The sequence below is a fragment of the Chamaea fasciata genome, unplaced genomic scaffold (genome assembly GCF_029207755.1).
Source record: "Chamaea fasciata isolate MVZ Bird 193981 ecotype frontalis unplaced genomic scaffold, bChaFas1.0.hap1 SCAF_3, whole genome shotgun sequence".
NCBI classification, from domain to species: domain Eukaryota; kingdom Metazoa; phylum Chordata; class Aves; order Passeriformes; family Sylviidae; genus Chamaea; species Chamaea fasciata.
Genome location: NW_027094088.1, coordinates 27,527,358 through 27,554,957, shown reverse-complemented (window position 1 = coordinate 27,554,957; position 27,600 = coordinate 27,527,358). Strand labels below are relative to the sequence as shown.

Here is a 27,600-nt window from a genome sequence, read left to right as displayed (position 1 = left end):
CATGTGTTTATGCTAATCAGATCAAAGCACATCGCAGAAAAACCATGAATTAGCACATTGCCAGAACATTTCTAGGGAGGCAATACACGTCTGGAGTCTGCCTTACTTGTAATAGACTTACACTCCACTGGTGCCACAGGGCAGCGTGAGAAGACATTACCCTCTGACAGTGTATAAAGTCACCCTGTGCAGAAACTTACTGAGTTCATTCCTCTTTAACTCATATTCTGCAACAAAATAGGTAAATTGCAAAGTTCTTATATACCCAAAACGATTTGATTGTTTTATCTACCAGTGATAGAACAGAAAGGAACATTAGATGCAGTCTTATACAAGAAAGTAATTAATCAAATAGGCTTCAGAAACTACCTATATGAAGAAAGCAGTCCCATCTTTCATAGCAAAACCATAAATTATAAAAGGACTCTGAAAAAGCTGCTACCTTTTCACTTGTTTCTATCAAAGGATTGTTATCACAAACACCTGTTTGCTACCTTTAATTAGCTTAGCAGCTGAGTGAAAGAGGAATATAGATTTATGCAGGGTGCTAGCATACGGCTCTCTATATAGTGCCAGCTGGGGAGGGAAGCACTTGGGGCTGTCGGGAGAGGCACTGGGTAGCATCCGTCGGGGGAGCGAACGTGACTCGGGGCTGGCTCCTGCTCAGGCACAATGGGCAGGGAGCCCTGGCCAGCCTCGCCCTTTGGGACACACAGGTGGGAAGTGGAGCGGCTCCAGAGAAGGGCGAGGGCGGCGGGGTGGGCTGCCGCAAGAGGAGCGGAGCTACCCCTTCATTCCCCGGCCCAGCCGGGCTCAGGACTCCCTCGTCGCCGCTGGGGGTGGGGAGCAGGCAGGGGGAGGCGCTGGGGGCCGGACGCCTTGTCTGGCCGGTGCTGCCCTCCTCCCGCCCCAGGCCGAGCCGCTTCTTCGGCGCCGGGCGTGGCGGTGGCGGCAGCGGGGTCGATGGTGGCGGTGCGGCAGCGGCGGCGGTGGGGGGTGCTGGTGCTGCTGGCGGTGTACGTGGGCTACCTGGGCATGGGAGCCGCCGTGCTGCAGGCGCTGGAGCGACCGGCCGAGGTGCGGGCGGCCGAGCACCTCCTCCGGGAGTACTGGAAGCTGCTGGCCAACCACTCGTGCCTGCAGGGGCCCGTCCTGCAGCGGCTCATCGAGGTGAGCCCCGGCGCGGCGGCGGAGCGGAGCTCAGCGCCGCTGGGGCTGCGGGGTAGGCGCTGCCTCCCGCCCGCGGGGTGACAGCGGGATGGGAGCGGCACCAACCGCGCCTCCAACCCCAGAGTCACTTGAAGAAAAAAAAAGACTTTTTCCCCGTGTAAGTGTTCGCGCACACATCATTTGTCCCGAAGAAGCCGCCCACGGCGTGGGAGCTTTCCGCGGGCGGGGGCGTCGGGCTCCCCCGGCGCCGCGCCCCGGGCTGCGGCCGCCTGTGCTCCCCGCTGGTAGAGAAATGCTTTTGTTTTCTGCTGGCCGCGGTTTTTGAAGCGCCGCCGTCCTGACCGAAGGCAAGCGGTGCCGGAGTGTCCCGTTACGTGACAATTACCTGCCGTTAATTAGAGGTGGTCTGGGTTTGCTCTTGCACTTACGAAGAATGAGTTATAGTCTGTGACATCTTGCAATAGTAAATTCTAATGGGAAGGCTTTGTCGTGGTAAACTCAACTGATGTTTATATTAGTGTCAAACCTTTTCCATCTTCTACTTGTTGTTAAAAGGGAAATAGAAAGTCCTTAGGTCTCTCAAGTTGTCCTTGAAAATGCTTCTGAAGATATTCGCAGGATGTTTGCGAAATGTAAAACAACAACAAATGCAGTCTTACTAAAGTACAGCTGGTTGCATTTTAATGATACAGATATGAGCAAAGTGACATAAATGGGTTCTCTCGTAGCTCAGCTTTTGCCTGAAAAAGAAAAACCTACAATATTGAAGTGTCTTGGTTATTTACCCAAACCTTTTGATTTCAGTAGGTGCTGGTAGTTGAGCGTGTACTCCTTGCTTTGGTGTGTTTGCCTCAAATAGATGTTACCAAGCACAAAGGAAACCTGGGGTTGGTTTGTTTTGTTTTGGTGGGTTTTTGTTTGTAAAAGCAGTGTATGATGGTGACTGAAACCATAGCAGCAGTTCAAAGAATCTAAAAGACTTGGATTTATAATTTATTTTTTCCCCCTTCTCTCCAGCAGCGAGGAAAATACAGAAGCTATCAAATAGGATAATCATATCTGGTGTTTCAGCAAGGCTCTGGTAGACAAAATTATGCTGATGCCCTATGTCACACTCTCATCCCTTACCTTTCTGTATGGTATATTCTGTGTTGGCAGTCAGTAGTACAGTGATCATATGCTATAAATTTGGACCTTTGTAAGCTACCGTGGTGACCACTCTTATTATTTATAGTGTGTGCTGAGCTAGCTGTGGAATTTAAATAGTGAGAATTATAGCAGAGAAGACCAGTCTGGCATTTCATAAAGCTAAGCTTTGTTAGCTAAGCTCCATTCAGCACCGGCCCATTGTGTAGTGAGCACCTGGCATAGCACTTACCACTTACCGAGGGGTTGCGAGGGCTTGGTGAATGATGGTAATGAGATGCTAGTAGTTGAGAGAAGATAATCAGAACTAAATAGATAGAAATGTCATTCTGCCAGTTTGTTTTACGTGTTTGCAGCATGACCTCTACTCATTCTTCATACCCCAGGAGTAGGACACCCACTCAAATCCCTTTAGACCAGAGACTGTTATGATACGCAGTATGAGTACTTAATTGTGACTAAGTAAGCCCTTTATGGGAAAGTTACAAATAAGCTTTATTTCATTTTATGCAGTGTCTGTGTGTGCCTTCATGCTCTAAGAAATCATACTCTGAGTTTGAATGGCTTTGTGTGTAATTTTGAATAACTTTAACACTGAGAAATTGATCCTTAAAAATGCACAGAACTGATGCTTTCCCATCCTATGCAGCAATCACTGGCATGCTCTAGGTGTGCTCAAAAAGATGTTTTTCTGTGCAGTAAATTGTTATTGCAGTACATTGCACATAGTTTATCAGGCACTGTCATCACGGGCTCTCTTCAGATAAGAAACTGGTATTCTAGATACACAGCTGATTATTTGCTAATTAAGAAAGACATGTAAGGAGTGTTTGTGAAAACATAAAGCAGTGTGTGAATTTTAATTGCCTTGACATTATTGGCAATCCCTCATTGTTTTTCTTACAGCTCTTTCATTCCAGGTAATCCTAAACTGTGTTTATTTAAAGTGTATAGGGGCCAATATGAAATAAAATCCTAGTTTGCTGTACAAACATAATTTTATGACCTGTTTATCACTTAGTTCCTAGTTACCAACCGGGAGTGGAAATCCACTGTTCTAACCCTTGTGCAGATGGAAGAACAACGGAGAGCTTCAGCTTTGAGGAGTTAGCCGGAGAGTACGGAGTGAGGATATGGGCTGGAGGGAAGCAAAACAAACAAACCATGCTGTAGTAGCTAGACCCGTGCATTATCATTCAGTAATTTCTGTGACTCTGGTCCTTTCCAAGGAAGAAGCAGTCTTCTGGTTAACAAAGGAGAGGACAGAAGGAGGCCAGAATACCAGACCAGCAACAAAAACAAAGGTGGAGGAGAATGTGTTAGAAAGCATGTGACATCTGCGCTGGTGGGCAGCAGCTTCCTGTAGTTGGATTTTGTTGTGGCTCTCTTGCCTGGAGGGATTGGCCAGTTCTTCCCCTGCAGGAGCAGTTCCGCAGTTCCTGAGCAGTTGAAAGCAGCACATGCAAATGCTTTACATGTCAGCCAATAAACCGTGGGTGGTCACATGTTTATAGGCACACAGAGGGCACAATGGAGGCACTGTGGCCACAAATCTCTCTACAGTGCATCCAGTGACAGTTTACTAAAAGAACACAAGTTTGTCTTTGTTGACCCATCAGGCTTTTGTTCTGCCATTGGGTGCAGTCTGACTGAGCACATGCTCACCACGAACAAGACTGAGAGCAGGCCATCCTGGTGAGCCACTAGGCAACATGCAAAGAGGGCGATATGTGGCCCTTTTATTATTGTGGTGATCTTTACATGCCAGAATTACTGAGTGTGAGATCACATCAAAGGAAGTTCTGAATGACAAGACTTGCAGAAGATGGCAGCAGATGCAATGATAAAACAGATTGCAAATGATACATGTAAAATACAATGAAGAAAAGTGGCTGGACTCAGCTGGGGAGAAAAATATCTATGTCCAGGCAAAAATAGTGCTGGTTCTAGATTCTGGAAGTGTCCGGAAAGTGAGGCGGTGCACAAAGAGGGCACTTCCTGTATGGGCATACTTCTTGGAGATGTGACCCTTTCTGATATTTTGGGGTTGGGGGCACTTAGACACGCTTTGGTGTGAATCACTTCTATTGTAGAAGTGGATCAGCTTTACTGCATAGTGTGAGTGTATATATAGCTCTGGTCCAGCTGAGCTATCCTCCAAAGTCGTTCCCTTTCCTGCATCATTTTCAGTGGTTACAGCTGCTCAGCTGCTGTACTTGCCAGTGTCTTTTTAATCAGATGATTGGCTGTAGGGCCAAGCTTAGAACAACACTTTTTGTGTCTTAGTGACATCCCTTTCATGCTACCCTTCCTTTTTTTTTTTTTTTTTTGATAGAAACCTTTTGTGTTATATACATATTTCCCTAGTACAGATGTTTCCTATATTTATTACATTGTTCTATTGGTTTTGTACTGTAGATATATAATGCTATTTAAACACAGTTGCTTGCATAAAATGAGAAAGTGAAAGCTGAGCTAATTTCCTTTTTTGGCCTAGAAAGATTCAAGGCGTAGTGAAAAGGGCCTAATGCCAAAGGGCAGGTTGTAAACTAAACGGCTGCAGGTGGATCTAGGTACTGTTATCTCCAGAGTCAACAGCTCGAGGTGCACTGAGAGTTCGAGTAGATACAGGAGCAGTGAGATCCCATGTGACTGAAAGATCCTCATCAATATCTTGGCTTGTACTGACATTGAACCAGTAGAGAATTGTGACAGCTGTCAGGAGATAAAGCCATGCAAACACAGCTTACTAAAATAATCTTGCACTCAGATGATGCAACAGGAAGGGGTGAGCAGCAGAGATCATCTGATTATCAGTGGTGAGAGTCTTTAAGGAACAGCAGTGGCTCCTGGTATTGTGGAGCTGTAATGTCTGTATAGAACCCAATTTGCTCAAATTTACTTGTCACAGATGTAATAGGATTGATCCCCTGTAATTGTTCTTTCCAACTTCATGCTTATCAAAATGTACTACTACTTTGCTCAAGTTACAGCCAATTCATCATTCTCCAGACCTGTTGGTTAAAAGACCTGTGGGTGCCTTACCAAGAAAGTGCATTCTGTGCTAATAATACCATCTTCTAGCATATGTTTGACAGAAGTTGTTGAAGGTAAAATCATTATTCTGTAAGGCAGAAGGTTGTCACTATATTATTAGATTTCTTGGAAGGTGACAGGAAGGCATATTGGTGACCTCTTTCTGGTTAGTTGACTCAGCCCTAGGTCTTCTGGTAGTGTCTGGTACCTGTGTTCAAAAAGAGAAAGGCAAGGGAAAAAGCAGGGCAGCCTATTATATCCTTCCTCTGCCTAAAGGGATGTATTCTTTTGATATTATCAAATTCTCAGTTAGAGCTGGTCAGGCTTGGTGGGAAGTAATATGGGGGTGTAGCCAGCTGGCATTGAGTGTTGAGTGTCTCAATAACCTGGCCTACCAGAAGGTTTGAGACCCACAACTAGCAGTGAATAGCTAAAGACTGGGGATGCCTTCTAAAAAGAGAAATGGTAATTCTTATCAGTTGTTTCAAGATGTGGGTTATTCTTATATGTACTTGTTCTTCATACTTTATATTTCTTAATGCAACTGAAAGAAAAACAACTAGGGAGAGAAATCTCAGATTTACAAGGATAATACAATTCAACCTTTCTGTGTTCTATAAGTTATACATGCAGCTTCTTCCAACTTCTTTCAACCGGCCCTGCCTATGTCTGTTGCAGCCCAGCAGTTGAGTAACTATTCTCATTGGGGTTTGGGAAGTGACTGGGAATCAGCAACACTTGGTCTTACAAATCGTGCCACAGATTCTTCCTTGATCTAAAAGCTTAATTTTCAGAAAAAGCACTAGTGGCTTAGAGTACCATTGGTTGCAGCATTACTACACTAGACTACATCTTTTGCTCCTTTCCTTTTGGCAAGTCTAGATGAATTCTAGAAACTGTAGTGCAGACCCAGCTGCAAAGTAAAAGTGCTTTTCCTCTCAGGGCTCCTTTGCTTTTGAGGAACTAGTGCCAATTACATTAGCAAACATTGCTGGGGAGGTGGGGGAGCAGTTATTTGATCAGCTCTCGGGTTATTCAAGGGGCATAAAGTGAAAAAAAAAAACCCAAACACAACGAATTCAAAAGAATCCAGCTGGGGTTTTAATATTTTTGTATTTTGTGCCGGTTCTTTCAGGCAGAATTCATGGAAGTCTCCTCTCCAGATAAAGACAAGGGATCAGAGCTAATGGCTGGGAAAGGTGTGATTAATAATCTATTTGTCAAATATTTGGAAATTAATTGACCTTTGTCCTTGCAATCTGAGACCAAGGTTAATGTTAACCATTTTCTTCTGATTTACAGCTGGTATTCTGTGAGGCATAAATGAATGTTTATATGCCAACATTGCACAGAATTTCCAATGCACAAAGTTTGTGAGTTGTTTTCTCATTAATTTAAATGGTAGCTTTCTGCCTTTTTAACACCTTCTTTTCCTCCTTTATATGTTGCAAAGGTGAGGAAAAGTGTCTGAAATGAGGCAAGCCATTTTCAGGAGGACATGTGTGCCCTGGAAAAGTTGATTCTTGTACATGAATATTGGGAATAAAATTTCTTACGCCAGTCCATTTTTGCCTTCCTTGGGAACTGCTTTCAAATACACTTAGTAAATACTGCTTTTACCTTTAAAGGTGTCTCAAGATTACTGTGACCTCTGGCCAGAATGCCACAGTTCAGAAGTGGGACAACAGCAGTGACAGGAGCCACAGTTTATAAAAAGGTCATTTGTATGACTCTTTCCCTGATGGTTTCCTCCAGTTAAAAAAAAAATCATGAATTCTTATGGATGTATTTGGTAGGGCCATAATCTTCTGGGGCTTTGCTTTTGTCATTTTTGCTTAACTTGCTCATTTTGGGGAGGGCAGGCAGATTAGAATCAGTCTGTTTAGTCATTTATATAAAGCCTATTTTTTGCTGTCATGATGGTGGGAGGAAAGAGAAGCATAGTGTTCTGAAGAAAGAGATTGCAAAGAACATAGTACCTCAGTTTACATATACACATTCATTCATTCATTCTTTATTGCTGATCTTAAATGCCTGTTTTAAAAGCTGTATCCTCGTCACATGCTGTTGTGACTCAATGCAGAGGTGAAAGATGGAATTTTTAGTTGATGTCAAGGAGGTCAGATTAAATAATGGTCTTTCCTTTTGCAGTACTTGGTGATCAGAAGCCGTGCTGCAGCCACAGGCTGGTGATGGAGGGGTTCACTTGTGGTGGTAATTGTGGAAGAGAGGAAGTGTGTAAGCTGAGAAAGCTGGAAGTTGCCCAGAGCTGATAACGCAGCAAACATTGGTAAATGAGACTTAGGGGTATGGCTGAAGGATGGAGTGGCTGTGTAGCAAATACAAAAGAGTAAACCTACATTTGGTGGGGAGGAAGATGCAATAGTCAAATGTTAAGTGGGAACCAAACTGCTGGGTCTGGGTTTTGTTTTTTTGGGAGTTGTTTTTTTTTTTTAGCTAGACAGTAGGAGCAGATCTTTTGAGTGTAATTCAAAGTGTATGGTTTAATTTTTGCTGCTATGACTGTAATAACTACGTTGGGTTTATTTGCTGCAAAGCTGTGTAGAGTGGAAAATTCCAGTATAGGTGAGTCACTGGTTATCAGTCATCTGTGGAAATGTATCCCCAGAGCTGTGAAGGGTTAAAATTCAGGCTGTAGGAGTGATTTAATTTTTATGGTTTCCCTTTTTGACTTAAACAAGGAAATTGTGGTAATGTTGTGTTTGGATGTTGCTGCAGAAAGAACCAGCAACTCATAGTAAATTACAAGGAAAGAAAGGAGTATTGCCATCCTAAAATAAGTGTGATAAGGGAGTCAACAGAAATCCACAGCTTCCTCACAGGGAAGCTCAATCACTTAGCTTGAATTCAAGGAGGGAATTCCTTGCGGAAATATGCAAAAAAAGCAGGCTTTTGTGCTGAGATGTAATCTAACATAGAGCTTGCATTTGCAAGCATTAGCTTATGACATTTCTAACTGAAATTTCAGAGCTTATACTTGAGAAGGGTGGAGCTGGAAGTCCAATCTGACTGTTCTGGGGCATGTTTTTATCACAAAGTTAACAGGACTGGCATCTACGTTTTGAATAGACCTCTTTGAATGGACGTCATGCTGGTGTTCTGATCACCAGCCATGGAAATATTAAGTAGCACCATGCAAAGCCTACTTGTGTAGTCAAAAATCAGAACAACCTAGTTGATGAGAAAGTGCCGCAGCCTGCAAATGAAGCTCCATTGACCAGTGAAGGTCTAAAAATATAATACCTCCACTTATAAATCCTATAGGAGTTACAATAATTCCCATAAAACTTTTATCTGTAGTTTAAAATTATGTAAGTATTGTCAGCTAAAGATGTAGTAGTCACAGTGAACTGTAAATTATTATCACTTTAGAGAGGGGGAAATAAGTGCAAAGAAGTGAAACTATGGTTTTATGTTGTACAGCTTGTCTGTCAGTGGAAACCAAAGAACCACTGCATTCTGGTTTTTTTCTGATAATTTTAACCACCCACTCTGTTTCCTTTCTGTTTTTTGAATTGCACATGTGCTTTAAAGTTCCCAAAATATCAAGCCCAACCTCTGCAAGTTCAGTATTTTTTGGGTTTGGGCAGTTGGTGGTATTGACTGGGGTCTTAGATCAGGCAGATTACTGCTTTTGAACACTGGATTTAAGATGTTTCTTCTGTTAGTGTCTTTTAATGCATCAGGTTTTGAGGCAGACACTGTACAAATCACCAGCCTAATAAAGAGAAAAAGGAAAACCCCTAGGATTTCACCTCCAAGTAATCATAAAGTAAAACAAAGTTTCTGATTCTCAAAGAGGCTGGCTAAGGAAACTAAGCACTTACAGATGCCACATGTGATTCACTTCCTTTTTAGTACTTCTTGAACCCACAGGCTTAAATATACTTCAACTTTATTTGAAAATCAGTAGCAGAGACATATCAACACCTCTTCAATGGAAAAAACAGGGAGAATTCAGCTGTTCTGCTAGAGTGCTTATAGCTGGATTTCTTCCTGTGTTCTAAAATTGTAAACCATTTTTAATTTTTCTATGAAAAAGACCAATAGCCAAAAGCATAAAGAAATATAGTAAATTAAGGAGAGTATTCACTGATATCTCCCTGAATGCTCAGTCAGCCTTCAGGAGTTTGCAATCCAATGACTTCCTGTGCCAGAAGTAATTTCTGTGCATTAATAGCCATCTATGGATTTCTCTTTCGTGAATCAGCCCCTATGGGCACATCTGCAGGAAGGCAAGCTCCATTAGTTCTACCATTCTCAGGAGAGTCAATCTTTAGTTTTCTGTCATTATGTCAAAGGTTGATTCTAGATAGTATAATAAAACATTTTTTACCTTAGGAAAACAAAAGTCAGTATCCTTATCTCCAACCACTATGAATCTTCCCTTTTAAGGGTGGCATCAGTAGCTCTTTCTTCCTGACAGTAGTGAACTTGACATTTTTTCTTGGAGTGTTCATTTATTCAAGTGGCTTTGATTTGCACAAATATTCATCGGTCCCCACTGGGCTGGCTTCTGCAGGTGGGTGCCCTCATGGTTAATGACATTATCTGGGTGTTAGATAACAAGATGGAACAAAGAAATGCTTAGAGACTCATTGCTGAAGGGGCTTGGAGACCTCAGCAAGCATACCCAGTGCCTTAGTACCAGGAACAGAAAGCAGCTGGCATGCTGCAAGCTCAGGGCTCGCTCTTTACCAATGAGTAATGGTTATGTGCTGCTTCCTTCCCACTGACAGCAGCGCAGGTCACTGTGCCATTTGGGGCAGATGCTGTGGCCTGTCTGCAGGGCCTCAAGACACAGCCTGTGCTTCCTGGCAGTAGCATCACTACTTGGGAAGCTAACAGTGGCCCTGGGATGCTGGGTTGTTACACGTCACTGCAAAGATGGCATGGGTGCTCACAACTGCTCAGCCTCTAGCTTCTAAACCAGGCGGAACAGAAGTGGTGCAAAGATGTAAAATGATACATTTAATGACTTGGTTACTGCTGCTTGCTTCTCACATGATGTCTTTTGTGGGCTGTTTCCCTTTTCTGCATGAAAGCTTTTCCATTTCTTTGGGCCAATTGTGCCACAGGTTCTTGCAATCCTCTCTGATTCTTCAATGTTTGTTTCTGGCTTTAAAAACTTGATGTTGAGTGTAATATTGTCAACTGCTGAACTTGCATCCACAGGACATCAGGCAGGAGAATGGACACAAACATGCTGTATGTTTGAGTTTTTCAAGCATCCCTGAATCAGCTGATAATACATCTGTCTAGGCATATTATGTATTCAAGACTAACCAAGAACTGCAGAGATCACAGTTTACAGAAGGAAATTTTGAGGAAAATATCAAGCTTTTTATTTCAAATTTAACTACTGGCTTCTGGAGGGGGGAAAAAAGTAGATAGTCTATACTTTTTCTGGTGTCTCTCTTGCCGTTTGACTTACTTTGGGAGTTATTTTATGTTCATGCACACCGTGGCTCCTGTCTAGGCCATTGTCTGCAGAATTTCTTACACTTCTTAAACTGAAGGTCAGGTGTTGTCAGCTTGCACCCCATGCAACCTGACAAGTGCAGACACCAGACCTGGAAGAAGAACAATGAGTGGGGAAATTACACACAACTGTTTGAAGCAAATCCTTCTGGAGGCTTCTTGGGGTAAACCTTTTCTCTCATCTCTCTTTTTTTTTTTTTTCCCCCCCTCCTTTTTTTTTTTTAATTTTTTTTTTCTCCAGGGGTAGTTGCATGGAGAAGGGAAGCAGGGCTTGGTTCTTTAATGTCACTAATACTATATACAAAATCTTTTTTTGAGTTGCCCCACTCACGTTGCAGCAACAATTCACCGAAGGAAGCAAGATGCAACATGTGTGGTTCCTACTCCTTCTCAGAGCACAGACTCTCTGCTCTGTCTCATAATTTAGAATTTATTAGATTATAATGTGACCCTGAGGGGTTTAAGTTGCCTTCAGTTATGTGTGAATCAAGATATTTCTGAGAATGCACTATCAAACAGTGTTTATTGCTTAGGAAAAATCTGTTGATCTCTGTGCTGCTCCTTGGTCTTAGTGTGAGAATTAGTAGCTCCAGGGAAAAGAGATAATGATCCTTGTAGTTAAGCTGTTGCTTGGGACCCTGGAAACAGCTTTTAATTCACAGCCTTGTGTAATATTATATAAATAATATATATTACGTAGAGCATATTATGTCAGTAAATTGGGACATGGCTTCCTTGCTTTGCAGCCTTGACATGCCAGTTTGTTTGGTGGATGTATAAACTACAACTTCCTTGTAAGACCAAAAACTGATCAGAATTTGAGTGTGATTCCTTTCATTATTGGTCGTGAAAGCTTTATCAGAAGTCTTTTTTTTAAGATAGGAACAGTATTATTTAGTATCTGAAAATCTTTTTCAGAGATGATGAATTGTATGTATTCTTAGGTACACTTTGCATTCAAAGATAATCAACTGTCAGGTGAAGTGTGGAATGTTTAGTGTCCATGCTGTGAGTAATGTTGTTTTGGACACAACTGTCATTCATTTTGTTGCATGGGAAGGCATAGTCAGATGTGGGCACTGTTAAGATGTCTGATATCTTATTTTGGCATAACTCTGCACACCTCGGCTAATAATTTCTAAGTCTTTTCCAGGAGGATTGAACACAACTAGGCATAATGCTACTCTGATGTGTTCATTCACATTTGTAGTCCCAAGGTGGGGACATATTGGCCACCCTGAGTAGCCTCAGTTTCCTGTAACACACCAGATACATTCCTCCCCAGTCCAGTGGGGTCCCCTGAAAGGGATCTGTATCATTTACATATGCGTGTACATTTGCTGCTCTGGGACTTCTGCCATTGGAATATCCCCTCTGGAAACATTTCATTTTCCTAATGAACATATCATGAGGCAGTCTTAATTGTTGTCTGTCTAGGCCTTCTCTAGTTAGATCTTACCCTCCAATCTCTTCCACATTTATCTATATAATCTACCCTGTGCAACTTTCTTTTATTGCTGTAGATGTACTTTTCTTAGAAGCAATATGCTGGCTTTTGGCTTTTCTGACCTTGCAGCCCTTTGGTCTCTAAGGCACAAGATATCTTCTATTTAAAGGGAAACAACAGAATCAGAAGTGGTTATAGTTAGGGATTTTACCAGCCAGAAGTGGAAATGCCAGTCACATGAACTTGCCTTAAAGGGGTTTGTGGGATCTCATCTTACTTTCTCTTTGCAGGGTATCATCCAAGCCTACAAGAGTGGCATAACCCTCCAGGGAAACACCACTAGCCTGGGCAGGTGGGACTTCAGTGGGTCTTTCTTCTTCTCCATCTCTACAATAACAACCATTGGTAAGAGTTCCCTGATTATGGGGCCACCTCGTAGGTGGGAAAAGAGTGGGAATGAGGACCTGTACTCAGATGCTACTCCAGCACTATGTGGTTCCCTGGAGCTTGCAGTAGGCAAGTAGGGAAGCACCCATGAACCCAGCCCTGGGAGTGCTTTCTCCGTGCCAGTGCAGTAATGATCTGTAACTGATCAGATGCAGGGATAATTAGCTCAGGACATATTTCTACTAAGTTACATGGCTTCTGGGCCTGAACTTCATGGTCCTGCACTGCCTGGACTTCCCCAAGTCTTGTGTACTCTGAGAGGTCTGAGGTGAATTTGTGCATTGAAATGGGCTTTTCCTATCATGAGGACAGGAATGATTTTGGAAAATTCTTAATACTGGATATTGCATCTTCAGAGACTATATTTATGAATTATTCCTCCAGATTACTACCTGTATTAGATGAGGACATGCTTGTTCAAGTGAAAGGTAAATAGCGGGATAAACATCACAATTCAGTTAACTCTGGTCTCAGCAAATGGGTAGTGCAAAGACATGAAGAAATGATGGAAATAAGTAGGGGGAGAGAAAATGAAAAAAATAAAATGTATTAGGTACAGAGCTAGTTAAGGCTGATGCTGTTAATTATTGTCACTTTATGTCCTCTGTCCCCAAAACCATTAATAACTTGCCCTGATGTCTTTTTCTTATGGTGTGACCCAGTATTAAAAAAAAAAAAAAAAAAAAAAAAAAAAAAAAAAAAAAAAAAAAAAAAAAAAAAAAAAGAAAAAGGACGGGAAAGTATGTGGAGAGATGGTTGTTGAGTATCAAAAATCCCTCATGGATTTCTTGATTTGTCAGCTCTCTTCAATTTTAAGTATATTTTAAAATCAATATTTTGCTTTTTGTACCCAAACAAAACCTTCTTTTGATTTCTGGTTGAAGATTGGCTCCAGAACACTAAGCCCTAAGCCCCCAAGCATGAGCCCAAAGAAAGAGAGGGTTTGTGAGTTTTCTGTGGAGGTGAGTGGGTGGTGGTTTGTCATCTTCCTGTGACTCAGTACATCTTTCTGTCGTGCTCTTTTGCACACGCATTGTTCTGGTTGGGAGCACACGTTCAGTGTGTTGCACTGCCAGGCAAGGGTTGCACCAGATGGTGGCACTGGAGGCTCATCAGACAGCGCTACACAGGCTGTGGGTTTCAAGCAGAGCCTGGTCAGTTCCTTCCAGCCTTTGGTACAAAGCAGCGTCTGCTCAGAGCTGCTTTGCTTGCCTCGGTAGTGAATCCTAATGCGTTTCTAAGCCATCAGAGCGATTGTTTCACCACGGCAAATTTAAGTTAATGATATTCAGGGAGAATCAAATTTATCATGTCAAAATATAATGGGATGTTTTTATGTTGGCAGAGATATAGCCCAAGCATTTCTGCTCTTCGACTAAGAGTAGCTGCTAAGCTACTCTTCACACCCCCTGCCCCCACTCCCCTCTTTTTAAAGTAAACTCCTCACCCTGGTGGCTATAGGGGGAGGAGGACAGGACAAGGCATGACACAACTGAGTTGGTAGCAGAGGCAATTGAAAAGAACCAAGTCTTACAACTCTTTATCACATAATTTTAAAGATGATGCTATGAGTCTAGAGACTTGTTCATGATTTTTCAATTGTGGATTTGAGAATGCCATACAAACCACTTCTATGCAGAGCACTTTAGCCCATTGGACCCTTCATTCTGCTTTTTCAAGTTGAATTGTTAGATGCATGCAGATCCTAACACTCCGTTGATAACAATAAGTTGTAAAAAAACTACAAATGGTTTCACAGAGCCTCACCCTAAATCTGTTATCATAATCTCTCTTCATGCAAATTCTTGAGATAGTGAGGGGTTCAGCATCACTGAGGATAGCAGGGCATGACTGGGAAGGATAACTGATGATGTCAAGTAAAGAGACAAGCTCCTTTCCAAACAACTCAATGAAGTTCAAAGGGGTGAGTCACAATAGGAAACTTCATGGCATGGCAATGAGATAAATGACAATTGAGAAGGCTTCTTGAGGAATTGTAGAGGTTTTAGTGTTCTTACATGGCAAGGAAGGGTTTATCTCAGGCTGTGATTATGGAACCAATCCATAATCACAGGTCCAGCTGCACAAGATTAGCCTGTAGGAGTTAAAACCCAAGGCATTCAGGCAAATGAGTTCAGGAAGGGTAGAGTTAAGATGATAATGAAGAAGAAACATCCTCAGGAATTTAGGGGTACTGTATAAGGATTTTGAAGACTGTGGATGGCCTCTATTCTATATGTTCCTGCTGCTGCAAGTCTTTTGGACCGCTTGTCTGTTTCACGTTTTTTCTTTGCAATTAATGCCATCCATGCCTTGCTGGCCTCTTATGCAAAATAACATCTTTGTGACTCTTGTCCTTAGTCTTCTCAGAGAGCACTGCCAAAACCACTATCATTTTTACCTTCATCACTTTCCTTTGAGATGCACTTTCTGTTCTTCCAGCTTCTGTATTTTACTTTAGGTGCTGTAACCCACCTTAAAAGGCTAGGTCCATTTCTCAAGTCCTTACCAGAACACTTTCTTACTGGGATACAGGAGGGGATGTTAACTTCTTTCCCTGTTAACACCAACTGAGGGGCATTAGCTTCCTTCTCCACTGACAAGGTGGGCTTAGTTTTTATGGGTGAGATTCATGGGGTTTAAATCTCCATGTCTCCTGTTGCAGCATCTTCTGCACTGCATCCTTCTTTCATTTAAATGAGAGCCTCATCTATTTTCACTACTAGTGATTAAAAGCAGCATGTGAACTTTGCTTAAAAACAAAGCAAGTTCTAACCTGCAGGCTGGACGTAGTTGGTGCCTCAGTCACAAATGTTTAAAGAACAGATATGTATGAACTAAAATCTCTTGTTTAAAGAAGTGCCCCAAGAACTGCATTCATAACTTTTGGGATGGGCAGCCCTGGCCACCTGCTGATTGCTTCTCCCTGCTGTTACATGTCTGTGCTTTCCTCATTGCTGTGTTTGACATATATCATGCCAGATTTTATGTGTTATCTCATTTTCTGTAGATTTTTCCATAAGAACTTCCTCCAATGCCTTGAAGGGTCATCTTCAGAGTTCCTGTAGTACTAAACATGATTAAAGAAAGAGAAGCTAACTTGCTGCTGGTTTTATCTCTCTGACTTCTTTATCCCTTGCCGACACAAAGTCTCTCCTTTCTGTGTTTACTCTCCCCCTACTTAGTTTGGACTTACAGGGCAGAAGTCAAAGCAAGTTCAGAGTGGGGCACAAGATCAAAGTTCCTAAAGTCAAACGACCACAGGGTGGTGTAATTTCAGAGAAGGTGATAGGGAAAGGCTCTTTCTGTAGACAGTGACGAGACTGACTCGTTTGTACAAGCCTAAGAGTAGAAGGAGTATTGTCCTCTCCAGCCTGAATGTCCCGCTTAATATTGAGTAGATGAATGCCAATGCCTAGAGCTCTGTTACCATTTTCTGGAGGCACAGCCACCAGAATTCAGTTGTGTGAATTTCAAGGGCCCTTTTTTAAATATAAAATGGGGCAAGTAAAACATCTCACCATGAAGAAAGAAGGGAAGTACCTTCTTCCTGTTCTTTCCTTCTCTGGCTAGCACAGTGCATAGCTCCTAAAAGCAGTAACCCAAACGAATGGGAGATAACACAGGCATGGATCGAGCTGTTCAAGGAGTGATGGTATTAACCACACTGTTACAGACATTTAGTAGTTGCCACAGAGGATTCCAGTTCAGGGAATAAAACAGTAGCAAGTTCAGGGCTATGAAATCCTGGTAGGGTAAAGCTTTGGGACTGCAAGAGTTTTGTGAAGATTCTGCAGTGCTGCCCAGTGTCTGGTGGAGCTCCTGAAAAATGGTCAGGTTCCTGCCAATTGCTGGCTGACAATCTGCTGGGGAATTCAGTTAAAATAACTTGATGTCTCAAAGTGGTTAAAATACAGAATAATAGCTTGGGACCACTTTCATATTTGAATTCTCTATGAACCTAAGGAATCTCTTGTGTAGGGGAGTTCTCTGCTGAAAAGCTGCCCCTCTTGATGCGCTGATCTTCTCCCTGCCCTGTGACTGCTGGCAGAGCTTCTCTACAAGCTTGGCCATGTAGGATGTGGCACAGTGGTCCATGGGAGGTCACTGGTGGGTTTGGGAACAGCCACTCATAGCAGCATCCTCTGAGCTATCTCCTGAGCCCTGGAAATGCAGTCTGCTTTCCTGACTGCATGCCATCTCACCCAGCTGAGACTCAGCCCACTGTACAGCTGTATATGTGTATGCACAGCACGAATCAAAGACTGCAGTACTCATCTGAAGCATATTTTTTCACTCACTGAAGCAGTGTGCTAACAAATTTTGCTCTCATCTGGAATTTCATAGGGCTAAAATTTTTAATAACTTCCCTGGTTCAACCAGCCAGAGTTCCAATGATCTTCCCCATATAAGACACAGTTCCTGAGATTCTGCCACCACTAGCTTTAAAATCAAATTCTTCAAAATTTTGGTTTGTTCTAATGATAAAACTGAAAAGCAAATGCAAGCAGTGTGACTGCGTGGGGCTTATGTCCTGTTTCTGTGTCCTACTTGTACAAGTTCCATGCCTGTAGCATCCTCCCTGCATAGATGGATCGGGAATAGCTGTGACTTCCCATGCCAGGTGTCCTTAGCTGTGTCCAGCTGATAGGTGTTCTTGAACTTAGGGCAGACTTGGTGGGTGTAATGTGAAATCTCACAAGAAGGTTGAGAAGCCAAGCATGTTAATATGTTTTACATAGTTATGGAGACATTCAAAGTATGAGGGAGGATAGGAACCCCTGACTTGCTGTTCTTCAGGTGAATGTAGGTGTGGTACCAAATGACCTCTGAAAATCCTAATGCTTGTAGGATTGTAGGATAATTCAGGCTTCCTGGTACTTCAGGAGGTCTCCAGTGCAACTGTCTGCTTAAAGCAGTCAGCTATGAGGTCAAAGCAGGCTAATGAGCATTTTGTCAGGGTCACCTTCCAGCTAAACTGGGGCCATGCTCACGTTTTCAGGAATCAGAGAAACATCATAAAGTTATGTGAGTGATCAGTAGGTGTATTTGTGGTTTTTCCACTTTGAATTACACAAAAATGTCTTTTCCATCTAAAGTGAATTTTCTTTTTTTTTTTTTTTTCTCAATGAAACATTTGAATTTTTCATGAAAAAATTCTTTCATTTCTCCTGGACTAAAACATCCATATCACTTGTAGAGATCACAAGAGAAAGAAAAGTTTAGATTTCCTGAAAAGTGTTAGGGGAGGAGCTGGATGTCTTAATGATTTAATTTCCTCCAGTGCCTGGGAAAATAGGAATGTGGCTCACTGAACATCATCCCAACTGCCAAGCAGAGAACTTTTTATGATTTAAATGTGTAATGCAAAATCGAATAATTCTGGCACTGACACCCCTTGGTGAACCACACAGTGGATACCTGGCCCCCAGGCTTAGATGAATTCCTGGTTATTCAAGGCAAAATACTGTCAACAAGAGCAATCTGTATATTTGGGATTAGATCATGTCTGTAGGAAGTGATGGCTTGTATACTTTCAGGTAGGAGAAATGATTTAATAAAACAAGAAGAGTTGCTTCTCTAACCAGTAGCTTTATCAGTGGTTTTAGCACTCAAACACATTTTAGGGAGATTCGGTTTACGGTATGTCTGGGTATTTTCTGTGGATGAAATTTTTTGGTAAATTTTCAAATGTTTTTCCGCCTGTGATAGACACTTTCTGTTATGAGCACTTTTTGATGAAAATACTCTTTTATATCTGGACAGTGAGAACAAACCTCTCATTGTGGGTAGCAGGAAGTTGCAGCTGCCTCAGTTAACTGAGGGCACTGAAAGTATTGTCTTGTGAATGAAAAGATCTTTCACTAATAAGTCTCATCATCTTAACAAGTCTACAGAGCTCCTGGATCCCTTATGGACTGGAATGTAATGGGAAAGTAGGAAAAAAAATCCTGAATTACTTAATATGTGAAACAGAAGCACATGAGTTAAAGCACATGGTTATGAGCATTTAGAAATAAAACCACTCTTGTTTTGTTTCCTCCAAATAAGCTTAGCTTACATTACACCTTATTTCAAAACAAGAAGAGCTATACATGCACTTAATCCAGCTGCTTCAGTAGAAGCATCAGACTTTGATGTCTCTGCAGATTTTAGTGGTCATTTCTCAGTGTGCCTTTGCTCAGACGTGTACCAGGTGACATCCCAGCAGCAGGCTCATGAAGGATGTGACAACAACTGGCAGTTTTATCACATCCTTCAGTGTAGTTTTAATTTCTGAATCTGGTTCAGATGTTCTAGCATATATCTTGTGAAGGTTTAAGACACCAATTAATACTGAAGCGGGTAAGTTCTATTTTCCCATTTCTGCTTGAGTTTTGTAACAGTTGAGGCTTATATACAATTAGGTTGGCATCTCTTTGTCTAGAGCAAAGACAAGTAGATGTAACCAGACAGGAGTAAATTTCTGACTATTTTGCGTAATCTGTAGTCTCCTATGCTATTTGATTATACTTTGTATACTATATAAAAAGCTGGTGAGACATGACTTTTTGGCATTTGTTCAGCAACTGTGTAGCAAGTCTTCAGAAAATTGTCTTAAGCTGCTGGGTCCCTGGGTAAAGGGAGCCAGAGAAACCAAATGCAAAACAGATCTGGTTTGGAGGGCTGGGCTTACTGTGCATATTAGACCTTCCTACATAATTCAATTTGACATTCTAAGTTAATTGTAACATACAGGGTTAAGTTTAGGTGCTCTGCCATCCAGCACTATGTGGCATCCCCAAAATTCTGAAGGCTGCTGTGCTTCACACATTGACCAGAGAACATGGGCCTTTCTTCTTTTATGTTTTTCTGCAGAGAAATTTAGACATCTGCAGTTAAAAGAACTGCCCAAGACATCACACAGTCTTTTAAAACTTGATATAGGAGGAAAAGAAGGGAGTAGGGCTGGGGGGAAACCATATTGAGAATAACTAGTCATAAATGTATGTGACTTCAGCCTCCAGCCCTACAGTAAATGCCCCCCAGTGCTTTCTCCTGGGCCAGGTCAGGCCACAAAACACCCTAATCCCATAAGAGAAAAAATTGGAACTAATCCACTGAAATGTCACAGCCAGTATGAAATGCATCACACCAGGTACACCTTCAAACAATTTGCTTGGAAGGGGTCATCTACCAGATGTACTTGCCTGCATGTCTCATTAACCATACCTGTTAGTCTGGAAATAGTGAAAGATGACAGAAATTAGTAATCACTGGGGAAAAGAGCATTAACATCGCAAAGCTGCTCACAAGCAAAGATGAAGACTGGCATGAAGTCTTAATTTAGCCCCTTTTGTTTGACTGTATTTCAAAACATCTAGTTACATAACATCCCATTCTTTCTGGGGGATTCTCTCCCCCTTCCCAGGGGCAGGCTCCATTGGAGGTATATTGTGTGCTTAAAATTATTGAAGGGGATGTCCTTCATATGATAAAATTCGGGATTTGTGGGGGTACAGATTTAGGAATATTTTGCCCCCGACCATTTTCTGGGTGTAGTTTGCTGGCGCACATGCACAACTAACTGCAGAGTTGTCTGTGGGGAGAGATTTTTGTTAACAAAAACTTTGCACAGAATGTGTAGAAATCCCCAGCTCATAGCTGTGTGCATTTCTATGTTGACAGTCAGTGGCTTATTTGCAGCTGGCATGTGACAGAGGTTAGTGAAGAAATAGGACTCTCAAGCTAACCACAGATGTTTGCACTCTCACTTATCTGGGATACAGAGCTCAGCCCTGGGGCCTCTCCCTGCTGGGCGCTGCTCACTTGCCCTGAGGCTACAGCACCCAAAAGCAGGGTAGCAAGGCAGCAGTGGAGGGAGTGCCTCTGTGCCTGCTGTGCTGATGGTTGGGCGGCGCAGGGAGGGGATAGCATTATTTGTGGTAAAAAGATAATCTCCTATGTGGATGTACATCAATCTCTGATGAGCAGAGGTGATTTTGGAATGTAGTCAAGGCCATAGGTCTCTGACTGGCTAGGCACTGTTGAAATGCTTGTGGTGTGCTAGTTATTCTGTCTTTGAAAGATCCTAATTAAATCTGACTTTCATGTGGCAGAAAACACTGGAAATTACAAGTGCACGTCTGCAAATTTATGGGACATTTTAAAAAGAACTTGTGGGGAATGAAGACAAGTGATTTTGAAGCCAGAATGATCTGAGAACACAAGCAAGGCTGTGATTGCAAGGCAATCTTTTATTAGATCACTTCCTATGACTGGAAGACAGAAGCAAAATTTAAAACACCTTTTTTTTTTTTTAGGTCTGAAATTGAAGTATTTTACAAAGGTTAAATATAATTTTTCCAGATATATTGACTCCAGACAATAATTTTGACAATTCAAGATATATTTGGTACTTGTGGTGCAAAAGAGTGTAAGTAAGTAGGTAGTCTTAAGTTCACTAGTCCTGTGGGACAAAGGTAGAAAAGGGTGGTTGTTATAATTAAAACACTATTGTTGTGATTCAGAGACCATCTGACAGCCATGCAAGTTCATTTACTAGGAAAGCCCATGCCAACAATGCTTGCAAAAATTGAACTAAACGGAAGGTTTGCATTTACGTCAGATCCCAGCCAGGGCAGTGGTTAGGGGAGAGGAAATTCACTGGTAAATGGAAAAGGAACTAAGCAAAATTGGCAGGGGAAAAAATGTTATTTTCCAGCCCACAATAGGATATGACAAACAATGGATGTAACTTACAGTTATTTATAAAAAAGGTCCTTTTGGAGCAGTGACCTTCTCACCTAACTTCTGTTGATGATGGAGGTTCACCCCTCCAGGAGGAAGGGGTAAGCAGAGATTTTAGATTTAATGCTTCATTCCTCCCCTGTCTAGGCTACGGGAACCTGAGCCCCAGCACTGCGGCTGGTCGGATCTTCTGCATCGTGTTTGCACTTTTTGGGATCCCCTTGAACCTTGTACTCCTGAACGAAATTGGGCAGCTGATGCTGCTTGGGGTCCAGCATTGTGCCCGTCGCCTGGAGGAGGCGTTTCACTGGCGGGTAAGCTGTATGGACAGGCATATCTCAAATAAAAAAAAAGATAGAGGACATTGTCTGGTGTTTGAGATCCTATGACTAACAAGGACAGCCTGGCTGACTATTTGACCAAAATGGCAATAATACTCAGGAATAACTGGAAGTGAATAAATTTAGTTTATGACAGCCCTATGAGGTGTCAGATAAGGTTGTTTATTAATTGAGGGAAATTCTGTGATGAATGACTTCCCCTACAGCAACAGAAGTGATAAAGCATGTGAGCAATGCACAGTCTTAGACTATCTGGTCTGTTTGTTGTCAGTTTTAGTTAGAATTGTGTGTGTAAGTTACATGGGAACATTGTGGAACAGGCTTTAAACTGGCATGAATTTACGACTTCTGAAGGTGATGCCCATTTGCGTTGGCTGGATATCAGAGTTTAGCCTCAGCTGGCATCTAAGCACCACACAGTTACTCACCCCTTCCCACTCAGTGGGATGAGGAAGAGAATCAGAAGAGTAAAAAGTTCATGGGTTGAGGTAAAGACAGTTTAATAAGTAAAGCAAAACATGCTTGTGCATACAAGCTAAACAAAAAAAGGAGTTTGTTCACTACTTTCCATCAGCAGGCAGGTGTTCAGCCATTCCCAGGAAAGCAGGACTCCATCATGCATAACATTTACTTGGGAAGACAAACTCCATCACTCTGAACATGGCCCTTTTCCCTTCTTCCCCCAGCTGAGCATGATGCCATATGGTATGGAATATCCCTTTGGTCACTTGGGTTCAGCTGTCCTGGCTGTGTCCCCTCCCAAATTCTGGTGTACTCCCAGCCTACTCACTGGTGGGGTGGGATGAGAAGCAGAAAAGGCCTTCACACTGTGCAGGCACTACTCAGCAACAATAAGAACACTTCTGTACTTCCAACACTGTTTCCAGCACAAATATAAAGCACAACCGCCTGCTAACTACTGTGAAGAAAATAACCATCCCAGCTAAAACCAGCACACACCTGGGACAGACACCCCATTTATTATAGTGGAATTCAATGCATGTTTGTATGCATTTGTGGAGTCCATTATCATATCATCATCGTCTGCAACTGGAAACTACGCTGGACTTTCCTTGCTGCACTTCTTGTGACAATCTTTTTTTTTTTTTTTCTTCCTTTTTTACTAGAATAAAGCTTCCTTCCTGATGAAGACCTGTGCACTGGTAACTGGCTTGTTATTGTTCCTCCTGCTACCTCCTGTGTTATTCTCTGACAAAGAAGGCTGGTCTTATGACGAAGGCTTCTACTATTCCTTCATTACCCTCAGCACTATAGGGTTTGGAGACTATGTGATCGGTGAGTAGTTCACATTTCATTGCTTTCACCTACTGAACAGCAAATCCATGACACACAAAGCTCCCCACTCAGCAGTTTGGCACCAGTAATCATCCCCAGGCCTGATGATCAGTATGTTGTGGTGGGCATTTGACAGGTTGGAAAAGACAGGATTTCTGCCATAGCAGTGCCACCTGTGGAAGAACAAAGACACTGTTTCCCAGTCAGTAAGTGGCACTGAAGTGGCCTGTCCCTTGGATGACTACACGACCAGGCAGGTTTAATCATAATAGTTGCTGAGGGCACACTTACCACACTCCAGTGCGTTGGCAGCCATTAGTTCTAAGCAGATGCCACTCTGCATCATCATTAACAGACAGGACTGTTTCTTCTGTCAAAACCCCAGATAAATGCTTTCTAAAAGGCAGCTTAAGTCACCTAGGTATAGACTGTTAGGCACCAGGCACTACCTCGTTTTGGATGCCAAAACCCTTTGCCAGCGGAAATGGGATTGGATCCACACCCACTGCATTTGCTGAAACACAGGACACACCTTTTTGATAAAGACTTTCTCATTAAAAACAAATTGATTATAGAAACACATGCACCCTTGAATTCCTGAGAGACAGAAAGACTAAAACATCCTGTTACAGATTTGCTATTTTCTTCATAGTACTTGCTTGATGCTTAGACAACTTAGTCGTAGTTACTTTAGGACTTGTCTGTAAAGCATCAAAGTTATGATTAGAGCTTTGTGTAGGCACACGTAAATAAGTTAGGAATAAAGTTAGCTTGGGCAAGGGTAGCCAAATGGAGCTTGACTAAAGCTGGGTCAGCTCAGCATTTTCCCATACTGATTTTACAGATGATGCTGAGCCCTGTGCTACAGCAGCTTTACTTTTCTCAGTTTCTGGTAATGCATGTGGTATTCCTTCTTCTTCCAGGTGTGCTTTCACCTATATAGTACTTTTGTGGCTGGAATACTGCCAAAGATACACTAGGTTTGGTATGGAAATAATTGAATATGTCAGTTGTGGTATGTAGAAGCTAAACAATTTTGCCTTACAATTCTGTATGTGTGGTTTATGCCTCAAAAATAAGGTTCAGGTGACCATTGCACTGTTTCCCCATTGGTGTGATAAAGAGCTGGGAGAAATAACTGATCTGCTGGGAAGCATCTCTGCAGAAAAGGACCAGGCAGTCCTGATGGGCACCAAGCTGTCCGTGATCCTGCAGAGAGTGCCTCTGTGGCTGGCTGTGAAGGCCGGTGATAATTTCAAACTCTCTTCTAAGGGCTGGAAGTTTTAGGCTTGGAGGTTTTGGGACTACTCAGGCCTCTTTACTCTGAGACTCTCTTGCTTATATCTGCTTTAACAAGACACGTACAGTGGTACATAAAACCTGCTTACATCTCTGCCTGCAGAGACCCCTGTTCCATGCTGATGGAATGTCGTGGTGCTGAGTGATAAGTAGAGAAACTAAACTCTGTGCTTGAATGTGGATAATTTGACTTTGACATGGATGCAATTTGGGATTTATTTTTCTTTCCTATGGGTTATATTTGCAGTTCCTAAGGAGTACCAGGCTGTTGCTGACACATCATGAAACATACTTACAACATCTCTTCACATGCTAAGTAGATGGCATAGTTGTGTTTTATGTAGAAATCACTAGTACTCAGTGATATTTCAACTGTCTTTGCTTTACATGTAATGTCTCCTTTGAGGGACTCTTGATCCAATATAGAAATGTTTTGGGTGATTCTGTTGTAGGGATGAATCCAGATCGCACCTATCCAAGCTGGTACAAGAATGTAATCTCTCTGTGGATCCTCTTTGGAATGGCCTGGCTAGCACTGGTTATCAAATTTTGCATCAACATTCTAGAGAGCTCCAGTGACTTCTGTCAGTGCAACAAGAAGAACATGGACATGGCAGAAGACTTGATGGATAGTAGCAAAAATAGTGTGACTGGACTTCAAAATGCGGAGATCTGCAGCGACAAAGACACAAAAATGAAAGGACCAGTTGAATCTCATTCTTACACAGCTCCTGCAGAAGCCCTCTAGGGAAGAAAAATGCCCTCAGTGTCTTGTAGGTTTTAGTGCACCAGAGATAAACCATTTAGAAATGTGTAAGTGGAGCTGCCCTGACCTGTGAATGGGGTGAAAGTTTGCTTATTGAGCTTGAAATGCTTTTATTCTGAATTGAACAATGACAGAATGTTTCATTTGCAGCACCACCACCAAGTATTACCAACAGGACTCTTAGCCAAAAGTAGATTTATGGAAATGTTACCTGCCCTCCCACCTCAGTCTATGACGTAATCTTTGACATCCCTGAACAGAACTAGCTGTTGTGCATTTCTTTGCATGATTCTTACAGCCTCTAGTTATACATATGGCACTTTGCAAATGCCACAGCCATAAAAGCATAAAAGTGATATTTAATGCGGGAAACAAGTAGCATATTGCCAAAAAAAATTGAACAGCACTGTTTAAAGCTATCTGGCAGCCATGACAAATGTGCACCATCACCTATATCTTGTGCATGTGAAAGGTGGTAACAAAGTTTTGCTCTCTGATCATTTGTACAGGGATGGCAATGAGGAAGATCTTGTAGAGGTGCCTGATAAAAACAGATGATTCCATTTTTTAAAAAGTAATTTCCACATCAGAGGTCTGTTAACAGAAAGACACCATTGGGTAGGCTGTTCCTTACTTCAGAACTTATGTGGATTCATCCTTTGAAGTATTTTGCAGACCAGATATAATCAGCTAAATGTGACTGTTCATTTAAATAGATTTGTATTTTGCCACAACTTGCAGGTCAGAAAAGGAGGACTAAAGGCAATTTTTAAGGGTCAGTGATTCCAATGTTTTCCTATGGCCAATATTAACCAAGGGCTACTTCAGTCTAGAAACAGACTGAATTTTCTTCAACTATGATCAAGAGATGCTATTGTGATGAACTTCTCATGTCATGAATGACTAGTGTACCTGTTCTAACATCTTAAATATAATCACAAATGTCTTAGATCTGCAGAATACCAGACATGCTTCTTTTTTTGTGTCAGTCATGAAACAGAACTTGATTGGGTCTTTTTAGTTCCATTAAATTCTCAATAATCTTTTGATACATTATGCCATTTATAAAGGCGCAGCAGAGTCTAACTCCTGGTGCTGTTTGTATTCCATTATCTGTTCTCGTTTTGTTATTCCTGTTGTGCTATTTGCATACTAAGCATTAACTTTGAAAACTTCACCATGGCAGCTAAGCCAGAATGAAGCATTTGGTTGAGCCTCAGCTTTTGCAATGAACCAAGATTCCATGGGATTGTTAGAGAAAAGACTGAAAACAGAGTCTGTTGGAGTATGGGACTGAGGAATTAGAAGTAGCCATAGCTATATTCACTGAAATGGAGTGAGTGAAAAATGTACAGTCTTAAGAGGCACAAATTCTGAAACATATATTGCAAAAAAAGTGGTTCCAGAAGTGACCAGTCTGAGTGTTGATATTTGGTGGAACTGATTACAGGAAAAAATGCAGCAAAGGGATCAGCTGAAGGAAATTTAGTCTGTTGACCTTTTTCTGATTGCACAGTAGTAAATGTTCTCTCAAATACTGTTTGAAGGGGCAGGAGAGATCAGGAAGGGAGGCAGTGAACCTCTTGGATCATACTGATGCAAAATAAATACATCTCAAATTTTTGAACATTGTATAATTTCTTTAACAGCCTTTAGCATAAACTTTTGTGTTCCACGTTTCATCTTGCTTATTTTTACTGATGGATACACAATGTAAGTTTTACCTGGTCTACATGAAGAAAAAAGTGTATTTCTTTAAACATGAGTAAATTACAATTCCACGTAACAAAATGCGATACCTGGATAATGCGTATCCTTTGCACCCAGTGCAAGACTTACTATAGGTGTATTGTAAAATCTGGATGCCCAGGAGGTAGTAAGAGTTTCTGCTGCCATAGCACAGGAATGACTATGTTAATCTGTTTCGACTTTTACTTGAAATGTCACAGACTCTGGGAATTTCTACCAACTCTGCTCTTTGATGAGATGGCTTAGAAAAGAGTTTCTTCTTTTGAATTTGAATGTCTATTCTATTTATCTCATTTAGTTAATGTTCCCATGTATTTTTAGGCTGTGGATGGGGTCTTCAAAACTGCCTTAGAAGTTTAGGCACCCTGAAGAGCAGAGTTATGAGACACTGGGCAGCTAATGGACATTTCTGAGAGGTAAAGGGGAGAGGAGGAATAAGGAATAGTGTGGGGAAAAAAAAGGATAAAACCTTTTGCTGATCTTGGTGCTTCCACTCTATGACAGGGTTTAGCCCCAGCCTTAGGCATGTGGTTGGGTCTCAAAATGCCTCACTATCTGCCCCAGCTGTCCTTTCTCAGTCACTTCCTTCTGCAGGCAAGCCAGTCACCACCAGCAGAGTCCTGCCACCCACAGTCTGATATCCCATATTATGTGGGAGAACTTTTGGCAAG

General features: G+C 42.0%; 1 protein-coding gene across 1 annotated transcript; it reads left to right on the top strand.

Moving 5' to 3' along the window:
* The first annotated feature begins 963 nt into the window (after positions 1-963).
* KCNK17 (potassium two pore domain channel subfamily K member 17) lies at positions 964-26,807 on the top strand. The gene is made up of 5 exons (XM_066178432.1): positions 964-1,170; positions 12,592-12,706; positions 21,626-21,792; positions 22,947-23,115; positions 24,867-26,807. The coding sequence occupies exons 1-5, from the start codon at positions 964-966 to the stop codon at positions 25,160-25,162; spliced, it is 954 nt and encodes a 317-aa protein (XP_066034529.1). The 3' UTR covers positions 25,163-26,807.
* The last annotated feature ends 793 nt before the right edge of the window (positions 26,808-27,600 follow it).